The sequence below is a fragment of the Achroia grisella genome, unplaced genomic scaffold (genome assembly GCF_030625045.1).
Source record: "Achroia grisella isolate CSIRO2021 unplaced genomic scaffold, CSIRO_AGI_Agris_v1 utg534, whole genome shotgun sequence".
Classification (NCBI taxonomy): domain Eukaryota; kingdom Metazoa; phylum Arthropoda; class Insecta; order Lepidoptera; family Pyralidae; genus Achroia; species Achroia grisella.
Window position 1 is genome coordinate 801,900 of NW_026712920.1, and position 24,840 is coordinate 826,739.

The 24,840-nt window shown below is 33.2% G+C and overlaps 3 protein-coding genes across 3 annotated transcripts in view; 2 read left to right on the top strand and 1 right to left on the bottom strand.

The window, feature by feature from the left end:
• Positions 1-24,840, bottom strand: part of LOC131847407 (uncharacterized) — a 336,123-nt gene that overhangs the window by 276,821 nt on the left and 34,462 nt on the right. The gene's annotated exons all lie outside the window — the stretch shown is intronic.
• LOC131847444 (UDP-glucosyltransferase 2-like) lies at positions 127-15,087 on the top strand. The gene is made up of 6 exons (XM_059197033.1): positions 127-148; positions 1,215-2,050; positions 2,645-2,864; positions 11,097-11,316; positions 11,879-12,165; positions 15,008-15,087. Exons 2-6 carry the CDS (start codon positions 1,220-1,222, stop codon positions 15,085-15,087), a joined length of 1,638 nt encoding a protein of 545 aa, XP_059053016.1. The 5' UTR covers positions 127-148; positions 1,215-1,219.
• Positions 15,316-21,453, top strand: LOC131847445 (UDP-glycosyltransferase UGT5-like). Its single transcript, XM_059197034.1, has 4 exons — positions 15,316-16,152; positions 19,125-19,344; positions 19,766-19,985; positions 21,141-21,453. Exons 1-4 carry the CDS (start codon positions 15,316-15,318, stop codon positions 21,451-21,453), a joined length of 1,590 nt encoding a protein of 529 aa, XP_059053017.1.

Genomic DNA, 24,840 nt, shown 5'->3' on the forward strand with positions numbered 1-24,840 from the left:
TTATTTTCATGTTTTCAACTAACATTCCCACGTCGATATGCAAACTAATGAAACCGACAAAACGCAAATAACAATAAAATTAAGTTGAGATAGCAAAACATTAATCCGCCATTCAAACCATTGCAAATTGTGTCGTCTGTTAACTGCAGTAAGAATTACATTAAAATAAGCAGACGAATTCAGCGTAACGCGGTTCTCAGTCATTTACATTGTCAACTGACCCGTAACCAGTTACATTCTATAGTCATTATGTTTTTTTTTTCATTGTTGTAAATGTGGCGTAATGACTTCATAATATTATGCCATAATAACGCGGGAAAAGTCACTTTCATTGCTAAGTAAATAGGTCTGAATCGATTTACATCCAATTTAGATGTACTCTAGCATACACTTGGTTTTTAAACCGATTTGAAATATGAGCAGTAAGCGAGAAATTTGATAAATATAAACTAATTTTATGACGTGAATCCAAAGAGAAATCTCAGAATCTTCTCGCAATTCCAATTACGAACAAGAAGCGTTACCTATGTTTTTTTTCATAAATTCAGTAAAAATTTGCATTGTCTCTTTTTAAACTTTCAGTCTGTTGTAAAAAGTCCTAAATTAGTTAGTAAAAACTATATAAAATTTTTATTGTCAATAATAATATCCCAAGATAATTCTCACAGCGTCTTCTAGTCACTTGCTAGGCAAAACTGTATTATGGGAACTATTACAACTGATATAAATAAATAAATACATACATTTTGTAAATACATACATAATATACATAGACAATGCCCAGACCGATACAATCATACTCATGAATACAAATTGTACTGTGCGAGGAATAGAACCTGCAACCATCGAAAGTAAAGCGGAGTGCTAAAGTGCATGCTGTTCATTTATGTAGTAGACGGTTACCACTTTCCGTCACTTGTTTACCATTGTAGTTACAAAAAAACATATTTATTTCTCACTACATATCCACAATCAATTCATATCAACATCAACACAATCCTTTCATAGATAAATACTAGTCTATGACAATAAAAAAAATGTGGCCCGTAAGTTTTATGGTTGTATATTCAGATGTATATAATAAAGCAAATAAGTTAATTAAAACAGTCAGTTGAATTACCGTAAATAATTACCTGAACGAAAAAAACAACTTAGCTGTTTTATCACAATAGTAACCGTCAGAATATTCAATACATTCCAGTAAATAAGTACAGTCGAAATGTCGATACCGTTCCGTGTAATCGTTTGTTGCATTTTGTATTCGTCTCTGGTGAACAGTGCACGAATATTGGCCGTCTTCTCGAATCCATCGTACAGTCACCACCAAGTCTTTAAAAGGTTAATTGACGCTTTGCTCGATAATGGTCACGAAATTGTCGTCATTACCGCATGTCCAGCATACCCTAAAGAAACACCAACAAACCTCACTCAGATCGACGTACAGGATATATCACTCAAAATATGGACGGAAGAAATGTCAAAAACAATAGAAGCGACCGAAAACAATTTCCTCGAGTTGGTAAGTGAAACGTTGAAGTTGTTCGTGAAACTAAGTGAGAAGCAATTCCAAACAGACCAAGTGTTGAAAGTAATTGAGGATAAAAATAACAAATTTGACTTGATAGTGACTGAATCGTTGATGAAAATGAATTTGATGATATCGGATATGTACAAGTTGCCAGTGATTGAGATCAATTCATTTGGACCTGTGTACGCCGATATAGATAACATGGGATCTCCGGTACAACCACTCCTATATCCTCAAACTATGAGAAAGCGACTTGCAAATCTTACGTTCTTTGAAGAAATAACAGAATTATACGCAGATATTTATATGCAAAGGTTACTCTTTAATCAGTTATATGCAGACTCGAATAAAGCAATGAAAAACACATTGTTCAAGTCAGCGCCTGGTGTAGAAATCTTACAGGACAATGTGCATTTGTTATATATGAACACCCATCCTGTTTGGGACGCTATCCGACCAGTGCCGCTTTCTGTGATTTATACATATGGGATACATCAGAAACCGCAGAAGGAACTTCCCAAGGTGAGTATTGACGATAGATTTATTAACGAATTTTTCTTGTTTTTTTTAATTCATCAAATCAAATAATTTATTTGTAGAATACAGTGTACTGCCTGTAGCCAGACGAATTTTTTTTTTTATTAATTCATTAAAAATAACGTGTTCAGTATATTCCAACTATTATTGTTTTACTTCAGACCATTTCGCAATTTTGTTGATTTTATTAAAATTTGTGCTAGTATATCTTCATATATTAATATGTTTTTAAATCATAGCCCATATGTCCTGATATATAAGCTTTATTACTGTAAAGTTTCATTAAAATCCGTTCAGCAGTTTCTGCATGAAATAGTAACAAACAAACATCTACATACTCACAAACTTTGGCACATATAATACTAGCTTTAAGCCGCGGTTTCGCTCACATTGAATCAAAAATATTTGTTTCTTTTTTAATAATAATCCTATGTTCATTCTAATACCTGCAAGAACATGTGTATAAAATTTCATGATGATCGGTTTAGTAGTTTTTGCGTGAAAGCGTAACAAACATCTCTACTTTCACATTTATAATATTATTAAGAATTAAGGATTAGTCAGATATGTATGTTTCAGGATCTGTCATCATACATGAACGCCTCAGTCAATGGAGTCGTATACGTATCATTTGGTACAACAGCAAACAAATGCCAGTATTCAACAAAAGTACAGACACTGCTCAGTGCGTTCTCACGGCTACCGTACGATGTCCTCTTCAAGTGGCACGAGGATGAGCTGCCTGGGAAGCCAGATAACGTAAAAATATCTCAATGGTTTCCACAGGCGGATCTTTTGAGTGAGTTGCTTTTAATATTAAAGATTTAGTGCGCTTATCATCCTCCACTGGTGCCCCGTCAGCGGGTGCACCATTCCATTATCTATACATATAAATAAAATTGGAGTGTCTGTTTGTAATATTGAAATAACTGTTTTTTACTACATGCATATGAATATAAATACGGTACATACACCAAAATAACATTTTTTATAATTTTTGTCTGTCTGTCTGTTTGTTCCGGCTAATCTCTGAAATGGCTGGACCGATTTTAATGGGACTTTTTTGGCAGGTAGCTGATGTAATAAGGAGTAACTTAGGCTACTTTTATTTTAGAAAAATAAAGTTAAATTCCACGCTACGAAGTCGCGAGAACAGCTAGTCATCCATAAGAACAAAGTGAATATTACCATTTTTTGGGAGTCACTATATCATATGATGCAACTATCTTGGGCCTGATCGACTTTCACGTCCCAGAAATTGATAAACGCGATCGTAGACATAGAATATTTGCCCTGCCCCGGTGCAGAACCTTATATATATATAGTTTTTTTTTTTTTTTTTTCTTCGACTGGCAACACCAACGACAGTTGTCTTTATCAGCTGGCCGTAATAAATAAATAATTTTTAATAGTTTATCACACGAATATTATAGTTCCGATATCATTATTAGTGATTTAATAGTGCAATAAGTGTCGATTATTGTTTGTGTACAAATTGGAGGTGTATTATTTGCAAAAATCGACATTAAAAAATAGTGTACCGGCCATCTGTCAAACTTCTTTCGTTGGTAAACAACTAAATATTTAAAACTATTCTATAACTATTTGTTGGAGTTATTCAAAGAATTTCATAATATATACAAGTTTTATACAAAATATTCATATCAAGTTAAATTAATATTAATAATTGTGAAGTTCAGTTGTTGCGTACGTCGAAGGAAAAAAAATACCCACAAAATATATTGTAAGTAATTTTATGTTTTGTATTAATATAATTTGAAGGAAAGGAGCACAATCTAATTCCATTTACTTAATCTTATAAAATATAGGTTGTATATAATATATCTAACAGAAATAATTAAAAATTTTAAGACTTAAAATAAGTAAGGTTCAGTTGCTGTTCTCGTTGTGATACTTTGTTTAGAAATAACTCTCTTCACTCTCCCTAGTAACTATTCATATATTCAATAATGTCACTATCTACCCGTTCCACAACTGCACGGCAGACAGAGATGAAGCTTAAAGTAGCCCTACAAGAACTTCAGGCATCCAAAGATCTTAGTGACAAGTTGATCAGGGAGAGAGAAGAGAGTGAAGATGAAATTTTAAAAATTATAAATAAAAATACACTATTAAAATCTGAACTGTCAGAACTTCATAATAGTCATCAGGAAGTTATTGAGCAGCGGGATCAGCTTCAAGAACTAATAAGTAGCTTTCATCAGTGTAGTGACACCCATGAGCAAGCCTTGAGGCGTATCACTGAATTGGAGCTTGAGTTAAAGCAGGCCTATTCTAAAATTAATGATCTAGACACAAGATTGGAATCTCAGCGAAGTAATGAGATTAGTAATTTATATGAGGAACTTATTAGTGTTGACTGTGTGCCTCCTTCGACTACAGTTCCCTACACTCATCCTGTTGTGATTGACCATACTAGTGATACATCTCCTAAATTAGGCAACTATAACAATAACATTTGTATGTTGAGTCATAATAAATTAAAAAAATATTTAAAACTAAAAAAGTTTATTATTAGGACTCGGAATATGTTAAATAAGCGTTGTAAAAAGGGTCAGTTATTGAAAAGAAATACTTTAAATAATTTAAAATTGCATGATTATATTAATAAGTGTAATAATAAGTTAGTGGAAAGCCAAAAGTTATATGACATTGATACAGACTACCTAACTTCAAAAATCAATAGTTTAGAATCTTCACTTCATGATTTAAATACAAAGTATATTATCTCTCAGAAACAAATCCAGGAGCATATTTTAGCAATGGATGATCTGATTGATGTCAGTAAATACAATGCTGACCGTTTTGAGTCGTTGACTAAGCATTGTACATGTAATCACACAAATATATCAAATAATAATTCAGTTATAACTGTGCTGGAAAATGAAGTTCAGGGTGTTTGTGCCAGTGACTGTAACCCTAAGAGTAGCACAATGGTGTTCTCTGACAGAATAGGCTGTAACTTTGGATCTATTTTGAAGTATCATCTTAAGGGTGATTTATTAAACTACTGTATGCCAGAAGCATCATTTACACAAATAATAAATAAAATTAAATCTATAAAAATGAACAATATGACCACAATTGTGTTATTTTTTGGTAATAGTATTCAATTAAATAGGCAGGATGTAATTAAAGGAATTGAATATTTATTACAATTAAATGTGTATAAGATTGTATTGTGCGCTTTTCCTTACACAAATAGACATCTTCATAAAAAAATTAACAGTAAGGTACATTACCTGAATAACTTATTACATATGTTGACATGTCGTCATAGTGACATTTTTACATTTTTTGATACTAATAGTTTTATTAGTGATTTTTATTTGACAAAAGATACAATGTATCTCTCTAAATCATCTAAAAATAAAATAGCCACTTTAGTGGCTTATAATATTGACTACATGAACAGTTTACATGGTAAACTTAAACATAAAAATACTGACATAACAAATAATTCTATTAATATTTGTGACATAAATACTATGACTGCAGATTTAAACTGCTCACAAAGACAAAGGGAAAGCAATCAGAATTAATAATTGTTCATCAGAACATACAAAGTTTTCCCGGCAGCGAGTTAATTATACAATTATTTTTAGAAAAGTATAATATTGATATTGTCTGTTTCACAGAACATTGGCTTAAAGAGAGCAATATGATGTTCAATTTAAATAATTATAACGTTGTCAGCTGCTTCAATAGAAAGTCAGTTAACAGAGGCGGGTCTATGATAATTGCAAGAAATAATATTAAAGTAAAGGAACGTGCTGACATTGTTAGACTTTCTATTGAGTGTTGTATAGAATTATCTTGTATAGAACTAGAAAATTATATCCTTATATGTGTGTACAGGCCTCCTAATAGTGATTACAATGTTTTTGAAGGGGTGATGGAAGATATTTTAAAAAAAATATTTAATAGTATTAAAAAAATTATTGTATGTGGAGATTTTAACGTTGATATTCTTTGTAACACACCCACATGTACAAAAATTATTAGTTTATTTCAGTCATTTGATTTAAGTCATGTCTTTCATGAACCCACTCGTGTAACTGCCACGTCTGCTACTTGTCTTGACAATGTTTTTTGTAACTGTGAGTATACAGAAAAATTCATAATAAATAAACTTCCTTCAGATCACTGTGGTCAAGTTGTTAAGTTTAACAGTCAGATCAATAAAGTCAACAATAATAAAAAATCAAAAAGACAAATAAATGTTTACAATATTAACAAATACAAAAGCGCGATTAAAAATAAATTGGATTTGCTGTTACAATATAGTAATAATCCTGATTATCTTTACACCAAGCTAATTACTATTCTATCAGGAGAATATGAACAATTTTTCAAGAAAAAAGAAGTTTATGTTAAATCTAAATTCACGGAATGGGCAACAGTAGGTATACTTAAAAGTAGAAATATTTTGTTTGATTTATACGATCAAAAAAAATATCGATTTGATGACAAATTCACCACTTATGTGAAAAATTATTCGAAAATTTTTAAAAAAGTTTGTATTACGGCTAAATCTAATTATATTAATAAACAAATTAACCAGTCTTCTGACAAAATTAAAACCATCTGGGGCATTATAAATAAAGAAACCGGAAGATCTAAATTAGCCTATAATCAATTTGCATTAAATTATGATAATAAATTAATAACAGCAACAAAAGATGTAGTTAATGTTTTTGAAGATTTTTTTGCTAATATTCCGATTAATATTACATCTTCTTTGGACTCATCTCCATCTCGAGCAAAAATATTACTAGAGTCTAATATCGGTTGTTGTGCTTTAAGATTTAAATTTTCACATGTTAGCCCCGTTCATATCATAAAAATATTCAAACATCTAAATTTAAAAAATACAGAAGACCTTTGGGGCATGTCTGTAAAAGTAGTTAGTTCTTTCATAGATATTGTTGCTCCATATCTAGCTACTATTTTTAATAAATGTATTGATAATGGGACTTTTCCACAATTAATGAAGTTTAGCAAATTAATCCCACTATTTAAATCAGGAGATAAATTTGAGCCAGGGAACTATAGACCTATATCTATTTTGCCAGTTCTAAGTAAAGTGTTTGAAAAGATAATGTTAAATCAAATGTTACAACACTTCAGGGATAACCGACTGCTTCACAGTCAACAATATGGTTTCACCGCCGGCAAGTCTACCACTGACGCAGGTGTAGCGCTGATAACACATATTTTCCAATCATGGGAGAAGTCACAGGATGCACTCGGAGTTTTTTGTGACCTATCAAAGGCATTTGATTGCGTGGATCATAAAACACTTTTGTACAAGCTCGAACATTATGGTATAAAAGATAATGATCTAAAATTAATGAGAACTTATTTAGAGGATAGGGTCCAAACTGTAGATATTGACGGTATAAAATCTAAGGGAGCTAATATTGGGATGGGCGTTCCACAAGGGTCAATCTTAGGCCCCTTTCTCTTTTTAATTTACATAAATGACCTTCCCTTTATGGTAGAGAAAATTGCAGATATAGTGCTGTTTGCGGATGATACTTCGTTAGTGTTTAAAATTGGACGTCAAACTAATCAATTAGACGATGTAAATTGTGCTATGTCTGCTATATTAAATTGGTTTACATGTAATAACCTATTATTAAATTCCAACAAAACAAAGTGTATAAAATTTACACTTCCTAATGTAAGACCAATAAATACACAGTTATTGCTTAATGACGAAATAGTAAATTTTGTTAATGATACAGTTTTTTTAGGTATAACAGTGGACTCGAAATTACAATGGGGGCCCCATATTTCAAAATTGGCCAATAGACTCAGTTCAGCTGCATATGCAATTAGAAGAATTAGGCAATTAACAGACGTGGCGACGGCTAAACTTGTATACTTTAGTTATTTCCATAGCATTATGTCATATGGTATACTACTGTGGGGTAAAGCAGCCGATATAAATACTATATTTATTTTACAAAAGAGAGCCATACGTTCTATTTATGGTATGGGTTCAAGAGAGTCATTACGTCAGTGTTTTAAAGATTCAAATATCCTCACCGTTACTTCACAATACATTTATGAGAATATCATGTATACACGGAAGAATTTAGACAGTTTTAGAAAACTTAAAGACTGTACAAATAGAAACTTACGGAATAAAAATAAGCTAATTTTACCTAAATGCCGCCTGCACAAAGTCAGTAATTCATTCTATGGTAATTGCGTAAGATTTTATAATAAACTGCCAGAATCTGCACTAAATCTGACAGAGAGGCAATTCAAATCTTATATTAAACAATTTTTGTGTAAGAAAGCCTATTACAGGATAGACGAATTCATAGAAGACAACATATCAAGTAAATAATTAGTTTATTAGCATACAACGTTATAATTTGTTTATCTCATTGCTTTCTTGATTCAATTATTTTAGAAATATGAAAGCATAGCGGGTTTTGTATTAATTGCCGCATGCATTCTTATGTGAAATGTGAATACTATAAACATCAGATGGCAATTGTGAGTAGCTATGACGTGGTCTGGTGTTTTGAGTAGTCATGCTCACTAAAATGTCCAGACTTGTGGCGGCGTGGTGGGCCGGGTCATTGGGCTCCCTAAAATATGGTCGAGCGCAGTGATGGCTGGCTCATCCGTCATACTCGTGAACGGGTGCTGCTTGTAGGGACTGGTCTGCTCTAATCACTATGACTGATTTCCTCTTATTAATTGTTTAACCAGTTGGTTATGTATTCAATATTTTTTTTCTTTTTGAGTATTTAATTGAATTAGTGCTAATCGGTGGTTTGTATTCACACACTTAAACTTAAATTGTAAGTAAGAATAAATTATTTAAAAGAGCAACACACAAGTTTCTTGCTTGTTCTTCTTGTGATGAGACAGCATTCCGAATGAGCGGTAGATTAAAAAAAAAAAAAATGTTATGACTATTCAAAAGTGCTTCAATGTAAGTTTATTTGAATAAATGATTTTCTATTCTATTTTCTATTCTATTCTATATACAATATGCTGATCATGCACCAATCCCAAGAACACTCCGTCTGCTTAATGAGGTATCTACAGATACTCACGATACTATTTGTCAACTTAACATATTTAACTGTTGACAACCTCGGTGGTCTAGTAGTTTAGCACACCGCTTTACTATCCGATGGTCGTGGGTTCGATTCCTCGCACGGTACAAACATTTGTATTCATGAGTATGATTGTTTGTATCGGTCTGGGTGTTTTCTATGTATAATATTAGTATTTATTTACAAAAAAAAATGTACCCATGTATTTATAACAGTTGTCTAGTACCCATAACACAAGCTCTGCTTAGCTTGGTACTAGATGGCGCTGTGTGAATTGTCCTGAGATATTATTATTATTATTATTACTGCCCCAGAGTTTCACAAAGCGTTAACAAATTTTGTGGAGTCACAGCATTCGAGTATTATACGTATCTAAATTATTGTTATTATTGTAATTTCTATAATTGTTTATTTTCTATATATTTTTTTTCTCTATTATTATTATTATTATCGTAATATATATAAACACTCTCTCAGCTTTTGTTCGTTTTTTCCATACTTACGGGCCGAAACCAAGTAAGTGCATTGTGTGTGTGTTATTATTGTTATTATTATTATCTATTTATCACAGCTTCCGGTGGTGATTAGTACCCAGGACGAGGACGGGACATGCCAAGTATCTGGTTAATTTATATTGCTTGATGGTTTGTTCTGTGGTATTTAGGAAGCGACTTACTATTTCACGTGTATCTGAGATAACAGCCTTTTGTAGTGAAATGTAGATTAGTTTAATTATTTATTACTATTAATGTATGTATTGCGTAAGTTAATTCCTTGATAAGTGCATTGGTATGATACTGTAATACTCACCGAGAGCATGTAAATAAATAAATAATTCCAGCTTGAGTGGAACCCTCGAATATTAGAGGCTTACTAGTTAAGTTGTTCACCTACTCGTCTGGGAGTTATATTCTCATATTGCTAAGCCCATAACAGAAGTCAGTACTATTTCGCAATTAGGAGTTAAGAGATAATACTGTACTTTGTCGACGGAAATTATTTAGTATTTAGTTGGGTGATTAGAAACGAGTTAGAACTTGGTTGTCACCGTATGATTACATGTTATTTTTATAACAATTGAAACACTTTTGTTATTGAATAAATTCCTAAATCCTATATTATAAACTCGAAAGTTTGTGAGTGTGGATGGAAAGACTGATGGATGGATGTTTGCTACTCATTTGGAATTCACATAGCTTATACGTCAGAATAACACATCGTTGATTAAATAGAAAAATGTCATTTTTCAAAATTAAAAGCTAGAATTGCCTCTTTTATATAATTAAATTAAATTAACCACGCCGTCTAAATCATTATCTAAATACTTTTAAAATGATATATAATACTTATTTTTAATTTTTTGTTAAAACTTTAAAGGAAAATATTATAATTTAAATAAGTTTAAAAACTTTAAATGATTGTCTTGTAAAAAAAGTAGATTTGGAATATTGCTATTTATCTATTTAACCGACGACATAGGCTATAAATATCATGCGTATTCTAGTATCTGAAAGTAACAAAGCCAATTAATAATGTAATAATAAATATAATAAGTTTAATATAAATATGATAAGGGCAAGACAAAAATATTAATAAATGTAGGTAATTACTGTATTAATTAACAAATGTCGTAGGCTCCCGTAGGAAATAATAATAAATGTAAAATAATAATATAAAGTATTATTAAAAAAATAAAAAAACAATAAGAAATATATATGTGCATATATATATAAATGTATAATATATAAAAAAAATACACTGCGGGAAGCCACAATGCATATAATTCTTGGAGCACTAAAAGCGAGGAAAAAATTAACAAAAAAAATGCTAAAAAGGGCATGGGCCTTCAGTCTATGGAAATAAGGGCGTAACTATAGAAAAAAAGTGTTTTGAAAACATAAATGTTTTTAAACTATCTGTTACAGAACATCCCAAAGTGAAGGTGTTTATAACGCAGTGTGGCATACAATCAACCGATGAGGCGATCGATGCAGGCGTACCTCTAATTGGAGTACCTTTAATTTGGGACCAGTGGGCGAACGCTGAAAGATATATTATACATGGAATTGGAGTCAAACTTGATATAAAAGATATAACTGAGCAACAGATAGTGAACGCTGTGAATACTGTTGTTACAGACAACAGGTAAAAAAAACATTTATTTATATCTTTTCCTAGTTTAACTATTTATAATATAAATAAAATTGGGTATCTGTTTGTAATATTGAAATAACCGTTAGACTAGCTGTTCCCGTGTAGCCTAAGTTACTCCCTATTACATCAGCTACATGCAAAAAAAGTCTCGTCAAAATCGGTCCAACCATTTCAGAGATTAGTCGGAACAAACAGACAAAAATTGTAAAAAATTATATTTTGGTGTATGTACCGTATTTATATTCATATGCATGTAGTAAAAAACGGTTATTTCAATATTACAAATAGACTCCAATTTTATTTATATGTATAGATAGGAGCAGAGTTTCTTATCAGTTCTTAGCTCGAAACCACTGACGGTAGATTCAGCATATCATAAGTCTGTAATAGACCTAAAGGAATAAAGATCATCATCATCATCGCAGCCCGGGGAAGACGTCCACTGCTGGACATAGGCCTCCCCCAAAGATCTCGACGATAATAAATATTTTGGAATAAAGATATTTTGATTAATTTGATAATGGCTAATCAATGAATGTAATGTCCATTTCAGCTACCGTACTAATATGATAAAACTTCGGACACTACTGATGGACTCGCCGCAGCGTCCGTCTGAGCGAGTGGTCCGCTGGACACAGTACATGTTGAGACATGGCGGGGCACGACACCTGCGCGCGCCCGCCGCCAACATGTCCCATGCTGAATTCTTCGAAATAGAACTATTCCTAATCATATTCCTCTTTAGTACTATATTTCTTCTCTATTTCTATATTCTATCTATAAAATATATAAAACCATCTTTCGATTTCACTCTCAATTGGTTGAAAACTAAAATTATAAGTATAGATAATTATAACAAGTTAAATGAAAAAAAAGTGGAGTGCAAGTAAGAAATATTAATATTAATAAAAACTTTCGGATGTCCCTTTTCGCTTTTCATTGTAATAATAATAATAATCTCAGGACAGTTCACACAGCGCCATCTAGACCCAAATTAAGCTAGCTAAAGCTTGTGTTATGGGTACTAGATAACTGATACAAATACATTGATTTGTTTTTTCCTCAATACATAAATATTACACATAGAAAACACCCAGACCGATACAAACAATCATACTCATGAATACAAAAGTTTGTGCCGTGCGAGGAATCGAACCCGCGACCATCAGTCATAAAGCGGTGTGCTAAACCGCTAGACCACCGAGGTCGTCATTGTAATAAAATGGTTTATAATAGTAATTCGGGCTCTAGCAGTCTATACTGAGTCTTTCAAAGCAATTGCTTCTAAGTTTTTGTAGACTAGTTCTAATTTAAGAACTGGAGAAAAGTGACATACGTAGGGTTGTATACGGGTGCCTTTTTTTTATAACACAGGGGACAAACGAGCATGCGGCTCACCTGATGGTAAGTGATTACCGCCGCCCATGAGCACCCGCAACACCAAGGGAATTGCAAGTACGTTGTCGGCCTTTTAAAAAAGAATAAGCTCTTTTCTTGAAGGTTTCAATATCGTATCGGTTCGGAAATACCATTGCTGGAAGGTGATTCCACAATGTGGTTGTGCGAGGCAAAAAGTTTCTAGAAAACCGCACTGTGGAAGACCGCCATTCATCCAGATGATCAGGATGGTATTTCAGTTTCTGTCGGGTGGTACGGTGGTGAAACTCAGCAGCTGGTATTAATCCGAACAATTCCTCAGAACACTCCCCGTGATATATGCGGTAGAAAATGCACAGAGTTGCAATATCACGCCGCAAAGCCAATGGGTCGAGTCTGTCACATAGACGTTGATTACCAACTATTCTGGCTGCTCGGTTCTGAATGCGGATGCCTTGGGAGAGACCTATGTCCAGCAGTGGTCTGATGATGATATGATGATAGCAAAGTAATACACGTATGTGAACGTCTAGCGATTTAGCACGCCGCTTTACAATCCCATGGTTGCCGGTCGATTCCTCGCACGGTACAAACATTTGTATTTATGAGTATGATTATTTATATCGGTCTGGCTGTTTTCTATGTATTTTTTTTTTATTCTTTATTGCACTTTAAAATATTATGTATGTATGTATGTATAAAAAAATGTATCTATATATTTATATCAGTTGTCTAGCACCCATAACACAAGCTCTGCTTAACTTGGTACTAGATGGCGCTGTGTGAATTGTCCTGAGATATTATTAAGTTACAAATTGCGTTATCTCATATTCATAATACCTATCTGACAGTTTATTGGGTTTGGTATTACCTACATTTGGACAAACATTCTGTATTTTTTAATAAATGAATCTACATAATAATTACTATCTTTAATTGCCAATTCCAAGTAAATACACGATTAATTGAGTTACACTTGTATGACGTCACAAGTAATTGTAAAGAAGTACATACACTGCCACAATGTTGAAGAAATTATAATATTATTTAGGATGAAAGGGATTGTTACAAATGTGGATTAATAACCCTGAACAATATCAGATTGAGTTCCACGCCATGACATAATCACATGACATAATCACACAACTTATAACAGTACTTACTCGTCATTATCATTACATAGTATAAAACAAAATCGCTGTCGCTGTCTGTCCCAATGTATGCTTAAATCTTTAAAACTATGCAACGGATTTTGAAGCATTTTTTTAATAGATAGAGTGATTCAAGAGGAAGGTTTACGTGTATAAAACATGTACATCCGTGCGAAGCCAGGGTAGGTAGCTAGTATAAAGATAAATATATCTATCTTTATACGAGTGCTGTCATACGATTCCGTCTGTATTGGACATATGTTAAATTTTAACATGCATGCCTCTCCAGACGAGGGTCGAAGCGGTTGAATACAGAAGGTGCGGGGGTGGTAAGGGTACCCTCACGGAGTGCTAGGTGCCGATAGCAGGTGATTGATAACCGTGCTTCATTCGCTTCAACCGTGAAACAGCGATTGATTGTTTTGCTGTAAAAATACAAACCGATCTTGTATAAAAATACACTGAATGATCACAATTAGATATTCAGTTTCAATCCTATAGATCTTATTAATATTATAAACGCGAAAGTTTATGATTATGGATGGTAATTTGTTACTCTTTCACGCAAAAACCACTGATCGGATTTTGATGAAAGTTTACCGTAATATAGCTTATAGATCAGAATAACATATAGGCTATAAATTTCACACGGTTGAAACCGTGTGCAAAGCTAGTAATAAATACTAGTGTTCGCCCAGTGGTCGAAACTCACCACAATTAACCTAACGTTCAGTAAGTTCAGAAGAGTAAATAATATTAAAGACAAACAATATTGATCTATTCTCAATTTGACCACAAACTTTAACAATAAACAAAACCGTACTTATATAAAATACTAATAGAGTAGAGAGAGAATAATAATAGAGTGTATAATGTTTTTTTTACTGATTTTATCTATTGTTCTGCATAATTTAAAATAAATATTAGCTTTCTGTACTCCTCCTCTATATAAACTACAAGTGTGCGAAATTTCATACTCCTCTATCCACGCGTTTTTCGTAAAACGAGGTGCAAAAATTTTGCTAAACATATTAATATTATATTTACAAAATTTGACATCATTATTAGAATCACGTATAATTAGGAAAAATCACGGGATCTTACAATGTTTTATGTAATTTTACTGAATTCTATTCTTAATTGATTCATTATAGACAGTACTGAAATGTCTAAAAAATTCGCCAATCGTCCTTTGAGATCCAGAATAAATCGCATAAATATTCAACGTTCTTGATTACTTTTTTGAATTTTTCATAGATGATCTTGACAATCTACATAACATACTAGACCAATGTAGAAGAAATACTGAAACGTTTCATTCATCTGTACAAGCATACATTATTTAAACAAATTTAATAACACAATTGGTGAAAATTCTATTGAACACAACCTTGATGTAAAATAACATTTTGGCTATAAAAATTGTCATTCTGCACAGTACAACTTATCCGGTATAGTCGCGATGTCAACACTATTTCGTACTATCGCCATTGTCTTAATACACTCGCTAATTATTGTAAATAGTGCTAAAATATTAGCTGTATTTTCTAATCCCTCGTACAGTCACCACCAAGTATTTAATAGCTTAGTTGACGCATTTCTTGATGACGGTCACGACGTCGTGGTCATCACAGTATGGCCGGTGTATCCAAAAGAACAAGTACCAGCAAACCTCACACAAATTGATGTTAAAGACATAAGCCTCAAGATATGGAATGAGGACATTTCAAAAATAATGATGGAAGCTGGAACCGACATGATCACATTATGTGGTAAAACGTTGAAAATATTTATAAAAATAATGGTAAAACAATTCGAAGCGAACGAAGTGATCAAGCTATTTGGAAACGACAACTTCACCTTCGATTTGTTAGTAACGGAATCATTAATGAAAATGCCTTTAATGATATCCCATTACTACAAAGTGCCTGTGATAGAGATAAATTCCTTCGGACCAATATACGGTGACATGGCTAACTTCGGAGCTCCGTCGCAGCCGCGGATGTATCCTCAATCTATGCGAAAAAGAATCTACAATCTTACACTATTAGAAGAATTATCAGAACTGTATATAGATCTTGGTATGCAAGATCTGACTTTCAACCAGCTGTACTTAGATGCACATGACGCAATGAAAGAAACGATCTTCAAATCAGCACCAATTATTGATGTTTTGCAAGATAATGTACACTTGTTATATGTGAACACAAATCCTATTTGGGACGTCATTCGACCGGTACCACTTCCTGTAATTTATACCTATGGGATACATCAAAAACCACACAAGGAGCTGCCCAAAGTAAGTAATTTCCATTTCATTTAGTTCAAATAGTTAGTGGTACGTGATGATGCGGCTCGAATGCTCAGATGGTAGATGATGATGGCTTCAGCAGATTACAGGGTGTAGAAATGATAGACTTCGCTTGATAGTCTCGAATTTAATGGCAAAAATACTATTTATTACAAATTTGGTGGAGTGAACAAAAGTACGTTAGATCGGTCGGTTGATATTTTAAGTCTGTTACATTACGTTGCGTATTTGAATTGGATGTGTGTGCGCTCCAATCAGAACGCTCCCTTTGTGTTGCGTTTTGTTTCTGCTTGTACGCGACAGTTAGTTATTCTATTATTTTTCTATTATTTCATTTAGTTCAAATAATTGGTTATTCTATTCTGTTCTGTTCTATTTAATATTGACACTTCTCTAGAATCTGACATGCAAAATTAATTAATGTCAAGTGCAGTTGTAACGTGAATGAAATCAAAATAGTAGGTAATATTTTTTTTTATTTATTTAATTCAAGCTACACCCCATATTTTATATGTATGTAATAAAATATGCGCCATATTTTATTTTATTTATTTATATACTTCAATGCACAAAATACCAAGGTAAAAGTACATATGGCGGACTTAACGCCTTACGGGATTTTCTACCAGTTAACCACAGGCTGTGCAGAGAAACTGTAGGCTGTGCAAATGTAATCAATAAGAAAAATAATACCTATGTCATAAATAATATATATTTACTAAACGTAAGTACATGTAAACATACATATAAATACCTTATAGACTGACATACAGAAGAAATAATAATAAAACATAAATTCAATTGTTTTTATGATCACGGCACTGACGACGGTAATCTGCCACGGTAGCGCAAATACACCACCCCCTTCGGCCAGTAGACCTCCTTCATGAAGGTGGTCAGCATGTTATAATATGCACAATAGACTGAAATAGAATAAAAATTCGTGTAGGTCTATTACAGACTCGTATGATATGTCAGATCTCTCGTCAGTTCGGAGTGCTTTCGAGCTAAGGAGAACTGACAATAAACTACTTTTCTTGATATAAATTATAGTATTTGAAAATACAATTGGGCTACTTGTAAAATTCGAAATTCATAAACAGAAATACAATTCAAAGAGACATAATTTTAACTTCATTTTGCACACATTTATCGTTAATTACACAAAAGAAATTAAGTATCCGCGGATACATCCGCCCATACAAGATCATAGCCCAAAAATAACAAATTAAAAACTTAGTAAAACAAAATAATTTGTACAATTCGTTTAACTCTACCATAAGTACATCTATACGTTGTAATATGTAAATTTACTATTTAAATAGGTCATGAATTATTAATTTTATGTTATTTCAATGTTCGTTATTCAAAGGAAGGAACTGAGTTGGAAACTCTCCTTTATTCTTATTTAGATCATTAAATATATCAGCTTCATGGTTTAGAAAATATTTATCGTAAGTAATTATATTTATCAGTGCAAGTACATAATATCTGTCTGTCTAATGTTTACATAAGAAGTAAATGAATATTGTATGTCATTGACAACCTCGGTGGTCTAGTGGTTTAGCACACTGCTTTATTATCCGATGGTCGTGGGTTCGATTCCTGGCACGGTACAAACATTTTGTAGTCATGAGTATGATTGTTTGTATCGATCTGGGTGTTTTATATGTATAATATGTATTTATTTACAAAAAAAATGTATCCATGTATTTATATCAGTTGTCTAGTACCCATAACACAATTTCTGCTTAGCTTGGGACTAGATGGCGCTGTGTAAACTGTCCTGAGATATTATTATTATTATTATTCAGACTTATTTACTTTAAACTCAGTTCATTTACAAAAGGCTAAAACTGTAAACCTATTCTATATACAGATCATGGTGTGATATTTTTAAACAACATATGGTTTAAAAATATCACATAATGATTTGTATTTCTATAGATCCTAAACGTAATACGTAAATTGTATATCTGACCTTTTTACATTAGACTTTGGTACAGAACGTAATAATGTCGATGGCAATCTTATTTCTGTAAAAATAAACCGCAATAAAGAGAAAAATGCCTTGAGAAAAATGAAAAATGTATTGAGACCCCACTAAATAAAATTTACGACAAATCGATACAAAATATATTGAACATAAATAAAAATAATTCAGATAATTTGAAATAAAATATTCATAAATTTGCGATAAGTCCACTTATTTTAGTTATGATTTGTTAATTTCTCCATTGGTACCAATGGAAGTCGCTTAAGGAGGCATGTGCCAAGTCTCTCCAAAATTAGATATTTATTGTTAAAAAAACATACACATATTTTAAATAAAACTTCCACAAATAATTTTAATTTCTGAATAAAGGGGTTTCTTACCTAATATATAAAATTCTCGTGTTTAAACACGATACCTGTGACACGAGAATTTTATAAGTATATTAAGTATAGCATAAACGGCTTAACCGATTTTGATGAAATTTTATATGTATATTCAGTAGAACTGACAAGTTTTGTAACAAATTTTTGTATCCTTAACTGTTAAGGGTGGCTCAACCCAAAAATTTCGTTTCATTTTTTCAACAATATTTTTTATTATGTGGCGTGAAAAAATACAAACAACCCTAAATTTACCCCCTTCTATTACCAACCCCTATTGTTTAATAGCGATATTAATTTATATGGTAAAACAACGTTTGCCGAGTCAGTTAGTTACTTTATATTTGACCCAAAAAATTAGTGCTTGTTGGTAGTTTGTATTCACACGTTTCGACTTGTAAACTTACTAGGATTATTTAAAAGAGCAACACACAAGTTTCCTGCACGTTCTTCTTGTGATGAAACAGCTTTCCGAACGAGTGGTAGATAAAAACAAATTGTTATGACTATTCAAAAGTGCTTATATTAAGTTTATTTGAATAAATGATTTTCTATTCTATTCTTTATAAATTTCTCCGTTTTAGGAGTTATCATCATATTTGGACTCTTCAGCTAAAGGAGTGGTGTACGTGTCATTCGGGACGAGTGCGGACGTGAAGTTGTATTCAGAAAAAGTACAAATATTACTCAACGCTTTCTCGAAGCTACCATATGACTTCCTCCTCAAATGGCCCGAAGATGTACTGGCAGGAAAGCCAGATAACGTTAAAATAGCCAAATGGCTGCCACAAGCAGATCTTTTGAGTAAGTCCTTTGCTTTCCTTATTCTTTTACCATTATTTCAGAGTCGCTGTAGCTATTGTTACTTTTTTAAAATATAGACAGATTGATTGCAATTTATTTTTCAAATGGTGGTTCCCCCGAAAATCAACGTGATTTGTTGCGACACTAACTGAGTCTGATTCATTTTTAAATTCAAATTAAAAAAATTGAATTTAAAAATGAATCAGTATTGTAAACATGTATAACATTTATTTGAAAAGAATACGAGCTGAATTTCTTTCCGAATAGGACAGAACATTCCAATGTGAAAATATGCCACTGTGGATATGTTACATTTTTACAAGAGTTGACAAGTCTGATTACTCTATCTGGGACAACAGTCGTAATAGTAAGTTTTTAGTGTTTTATGAAAACATAAATGTTTTTAAACTATCTGTTACAGAACATCCCAATGTGAAGGTGTTTATAACACAGTGTGGTATACAATCGACCGATGAGGCGATCGATGCAGGCGTACCTTTAATAGGAATGCCGTTAGTTTGGGACCAGTGGGCGAACGCTGAAAGATATGTTGTACATAAAATAGGAATAAAACTTGAAATTAATGACGTTACTGAAGAAGAAATGATTAATGCTATCAATACTCTGATTACTGATACAAGGTAAGCTTTTTATTAAATACTAATTGTGCCCGCGATTTCACACGCATTAATTAATTCTTTGTCGATTCCTCAAGGCTGACTTGATCACCAATAATGCTTCTTCCAACCAAATCTCTCCAGGCGTCTCTATCCTGTGCCAAATGGACCGCCAACAGCATGTTGTATATAATTCTATTTGTGTATATATATAATTTATATGTGTTATTCTAATGTATAAGCTATAATACTGTAAAGTTTCATCAGGTTTAGCACACTGCATTGCTTTAGATCAATGATTCCCAAAGTGGTCTATATCGAGTCTTCTGTCTGGTCTTCATTAGTTTATGTTTCCCAAAGTGGTCTATATCGACCCCCAGGGGTCTTCTCGTCTTTATGTTTTAAACACTAAACTTTACTACAGTTAGAAATTTCCGAAAAATCAATAAATACCAGGTAAGAATGGGGGGTCTACCCAAAACCGAAAAATATGGCAAGGGGTCTACGACACAAAAAAGTTTGAAAACCTCTGCTTTAGATGGACGCGAGTTCAATTCTTTGCACAATGCAAATATTTATATTGTTGAGTATGATAGTCTGTGTTTTTATGTATATTAGATATATAGTTACAAGAGACAATGTATTTCTATCACTTTAAAAACCTCTGATTCGCTTGGAACTAGATGGCGCTGTGTGAATATTTTTATTATTACAGCTTTGTATAAGTTTGTTATTTTATATAGAGGCTTTAGTACTCGAGCTACATACTAGATGGCGCTGTGTTAAAAGTAGACGTCGATATGGTTTCGTTGTATTACTGTGTTTGGGGTAATTGATAAAAATATACGCCATTATATATGTACGCCATTTTGTAAAAATAAACACCTTTTTAAGTTCAACAATCCAACATTTGCTGGCCAGCTGGTTGTTTTATTTATTAACACCAGAGGACGCTGTAGTAGTCCAGAGTTTAGTGTTGGGTTGTACAAGCTTCTACTAAGCAAACTTCATTTCCAACGGATCTTTACATTTACTTACCATGAGCTGTAATTTTTTTATATGTATTTTATTTCAGACTACTTATATATATAGCCCATATTATAAATATTGTGCTATCGAAGCCATGTTACAGACGTACTCAAAACACAGATTAAACAATAAATAATTTCCTAATTTCAGCTACCGTCGCAATATAATAAAACTCCGAGAATTACTACTGGACGCGCCGCAGACTTCGCAGGAGCGAGCCCTCTGGTGGGCACACTATCTGTTGAGACACGGCGGCACAAAACACCTGCGGGCGCCCGCCGCCTGTATGTCCTACTCTGAATTCTTCGAAATCGAGCTGTTTTCGATACTATTTGCTTGTAGTGCTCTAATAATTATTATAATTCGCCTTCTACTTATAAAATATTTGTTACCATCTTACTATCACGGTGTTGCCTGGTTCAAAAGTAAATTTGTACACGTTGATTATAAATTAAAAAGGTAAGTTTTATTTAACTCGAAGTTTCAGTAGTACATTCCATACATGTTTTATTAAAATTACTAACTACCCAGCTTCGGACTGTTGTATATGTATTATACATATAAACATTTCTCTTGAATCTAATCAAAAAACCGCGTCAAAATCCATCCGGTACATGTACAGTGTACACCCGGGCGAAGCCGGCGAGTAGCTAGTTATTATTAAAGTACACGAAGAAACATACAAATATGCTCCAAATAGTATTGGAACCTTATTCCTTATCCAATCATTATATTCATGAACTATACAAATACATAACGGTTCAGTGCGTGTAATTAGTACACACAGATTGCTTATACCACTGGCAGTCCAATCAAAGTGGAGGGTACGTGTTCGAACGTGTTGAATATACCCAGGGGCTCTATATAAACGGGTGAGGTGGGATTAAAACAAATCCGGGGGCTAAGCCTTGAGATATTCTGTTAAACTGCTGTATATGCAAGTAGAAAAAAAATGCTTATATTGAATTAATTTTGTTTATTATTTATATGGGAGAGGCTTATGTCCAGCAGTGGACTGCAGTGGGCTGATGATGATGATTATTTATATACTTAGTGGATTTATATTACTTTGTTTAATTCCGATGCCATAAAAAAAATACTTAAGTAAAATTTCCGGGTTCGAACTAGACTTCGATGAGTTGGTAATAAATTAAGTAGTAATCACAAGACAAAAAGAGAGAGATGTGCCTTTTTAAAACGTATATGTTCATTTTTGACAACCTCGGTGGTCTAGCCGTTTAGCACTGAACTACCGTTGGTTGCTGGTTCGATTCCTCGCTATGTGCAAACATTTGTATTCGTGTTGATTGTATCGATCTGGATGTTTTATTGAACCAACCAACCAAGTGACAATCCAATTTTTTCATTGGGGAGTTTGGCCTTTGTCAGGTGCTAGGACCTATAGCACTGCGTCCTCGTACATAGATCTATTGTGCTCGCCTTTTTTCAGAGTTCGCTACTTAGACCCGTCAGGGACAAGAATTGAAGTATATCTTAGTAGCGATGGTTTTTATTTCCTCAGGATAGTGAGTAACCTTTCCAAAGGAGATATTACTTTTTTTTTTTTATTTATTTATTTATTTATTTAATTCATGCTACATGGCCCATATTATAAATACCTTATAGACTAACATACATAAGAAATAATAATAAAATACGAAAAATAAAATTATGCATGAGTGGGCTACAACCACATAGGATGTGTAGTTTCCTCTTCAGTTTGGAAAAATCTGCAGATTGGCAACCCTGAATAGAACGAGTACTTAATCGCTACCACGGCCCGGTGGTATCCGCTAATTGGTACTATTAAAAGTATGAATAAAATTTATGCGGAACCCTCTCACTACTCAGCCTGAATTCAATTTGCGAGACTCGGCGAGTATGCGGATTTTAAATTTTGTATTCACTGCACTGAGAAGAAATTTTAATTGCAAACTTGTAGAATATTACTCGGTAACATTCTACCTACATCAGGAATAGTTTAATTAAAATATAATTGTAAAAAATATTATTAGAAAGCATCGGATGAGATCGTGGAGTATTTTGGGAGAGACCTTTGTTCAGGCTTTTGGCAACCCTGAATAGAACCAGTACTTAATCGCTATCACGGCCCGGTGGTATCAGCTAATTGGTACTATTAACACTCCCCTCCGATCGACACCTCGTCCAATTCAAACGGGAATCGATATTACGACGACCTGAGTCGAGGTTCGAACCCCTGGCGGTACCCTTAGACTAAAGTCGTATCCGTCAAGCGGGAGCTGGCCTTCAGTCGTTCTATAAGTCCTTCCGCGGGTTTGGAGTACCATCTGCCCTCATCCCCTATCGTCCGGTGAAGCTGTAAAGGCCAGCTGCGGCCAACAGCATTAGAGTATTGCGAGAAAAAAACTATTAAAAATATGAATAAAATTTATGCGGAACTCTCTTACTACTCAGCCTGAGTTCAGTTGGCGAGACTCGGCGATGAGGCGGATTTTGAATTTTGTATTCATTGTACAGGGAAGAAATTTTAATTGTAAACATGTACAACATTTATTTGAAAAGAATACGAGCTGAGTTTCTTGTCAGTTCTTCTCAGCTCGAAATCATTCCGAACTGATGGTAGATTTGACATATAATAAGAGTCTGTAATAGACCTGCATGAATAAAGATATTTAGAATTTTATAATTTTGAATTTTGAATTGCAAGCTGTAGAATATTTGTCGGTAAGGTCCTACGATTTAAGTATAGTTTACTTAAAATATAGTTGTAAAAATTATTGGTAGAAACCGTTGGATGCGAGGACCGATCATCGTGGAGTTTTTTGGGGGAGGCCTTTGTTCAGCAGTGGACGTCTTTCCGACTAAAATGACGATGATAATGAATTTATTATTAGCTAGTATAAAAAATATTATGATTTAATAAACGAATTAACTGTCGGTAACGGTAACGATTTGACTCAGCGAGGATGCGGATTCAAAATTTTGTTTGTTTGTTTGAATGAGCTAATCTCGGGAACTACTGGTTCGAATTGAAAAATTCTTGTATTGGATAGTCCACTCGTCGAGGAAGGCTTCAAGCTATATAACATTACGCTACGACCAATAGGAGCGGAGCTGCAATGAAGAATATTGCAAAAGGGAAATGAAACGCCGACGAAATTGCGCGAGTCAGCTAGTATAAAATAAAATTACAATGTCATTCTTTTCTGCATTGTTATAAATATAACATATTATATAAAGGAAGGCTATGTAAAAAAATACACTCTCAATATGAAGTACTTCTGACAACTCATCAAATTGATTGATGCTGCCAGTCCTGTTAATTGAAAATCGAAAGGTTTTCATCATTGAAACCGCAATGGTCGATCTGTATTCCGAGTGCTGAGAATATCATTATATCAGCCGTCATCAATCATAGACTACAATGCGAATGATAGACGGGCTGTCTATGGTTCGGACAGGAATGGAGGGAATTAGCGACACCCACCAAGACTTGAGTATCCTGTCTGTGTGTACATACAAAATTGAAATAACAACACTAAAACATAGTTGTCGCTAAGTGTTCGAAATTCGACCACAATAAAAAATACAAAAAGTGTTTTGAACCTGCAACAATGTATAAACAAAAAGACATATTTACTTTATATGTAATAATACAAATTCAAATCAATTTAAAACCATACTCCTCCAAAACGACTGACCGATTTTTATGAAATTTTATATCCATATTCAGTAGGTCTGAGAATCGGCTATTATTTTTCATACCCCTAAGTGATAAGAGATGTCCACCCCTAATATTTTTTTTTTATACATGGACAAAATTTTATTTTTTTATAAATTGGCATTAAAAATACGTATAACTTTAATA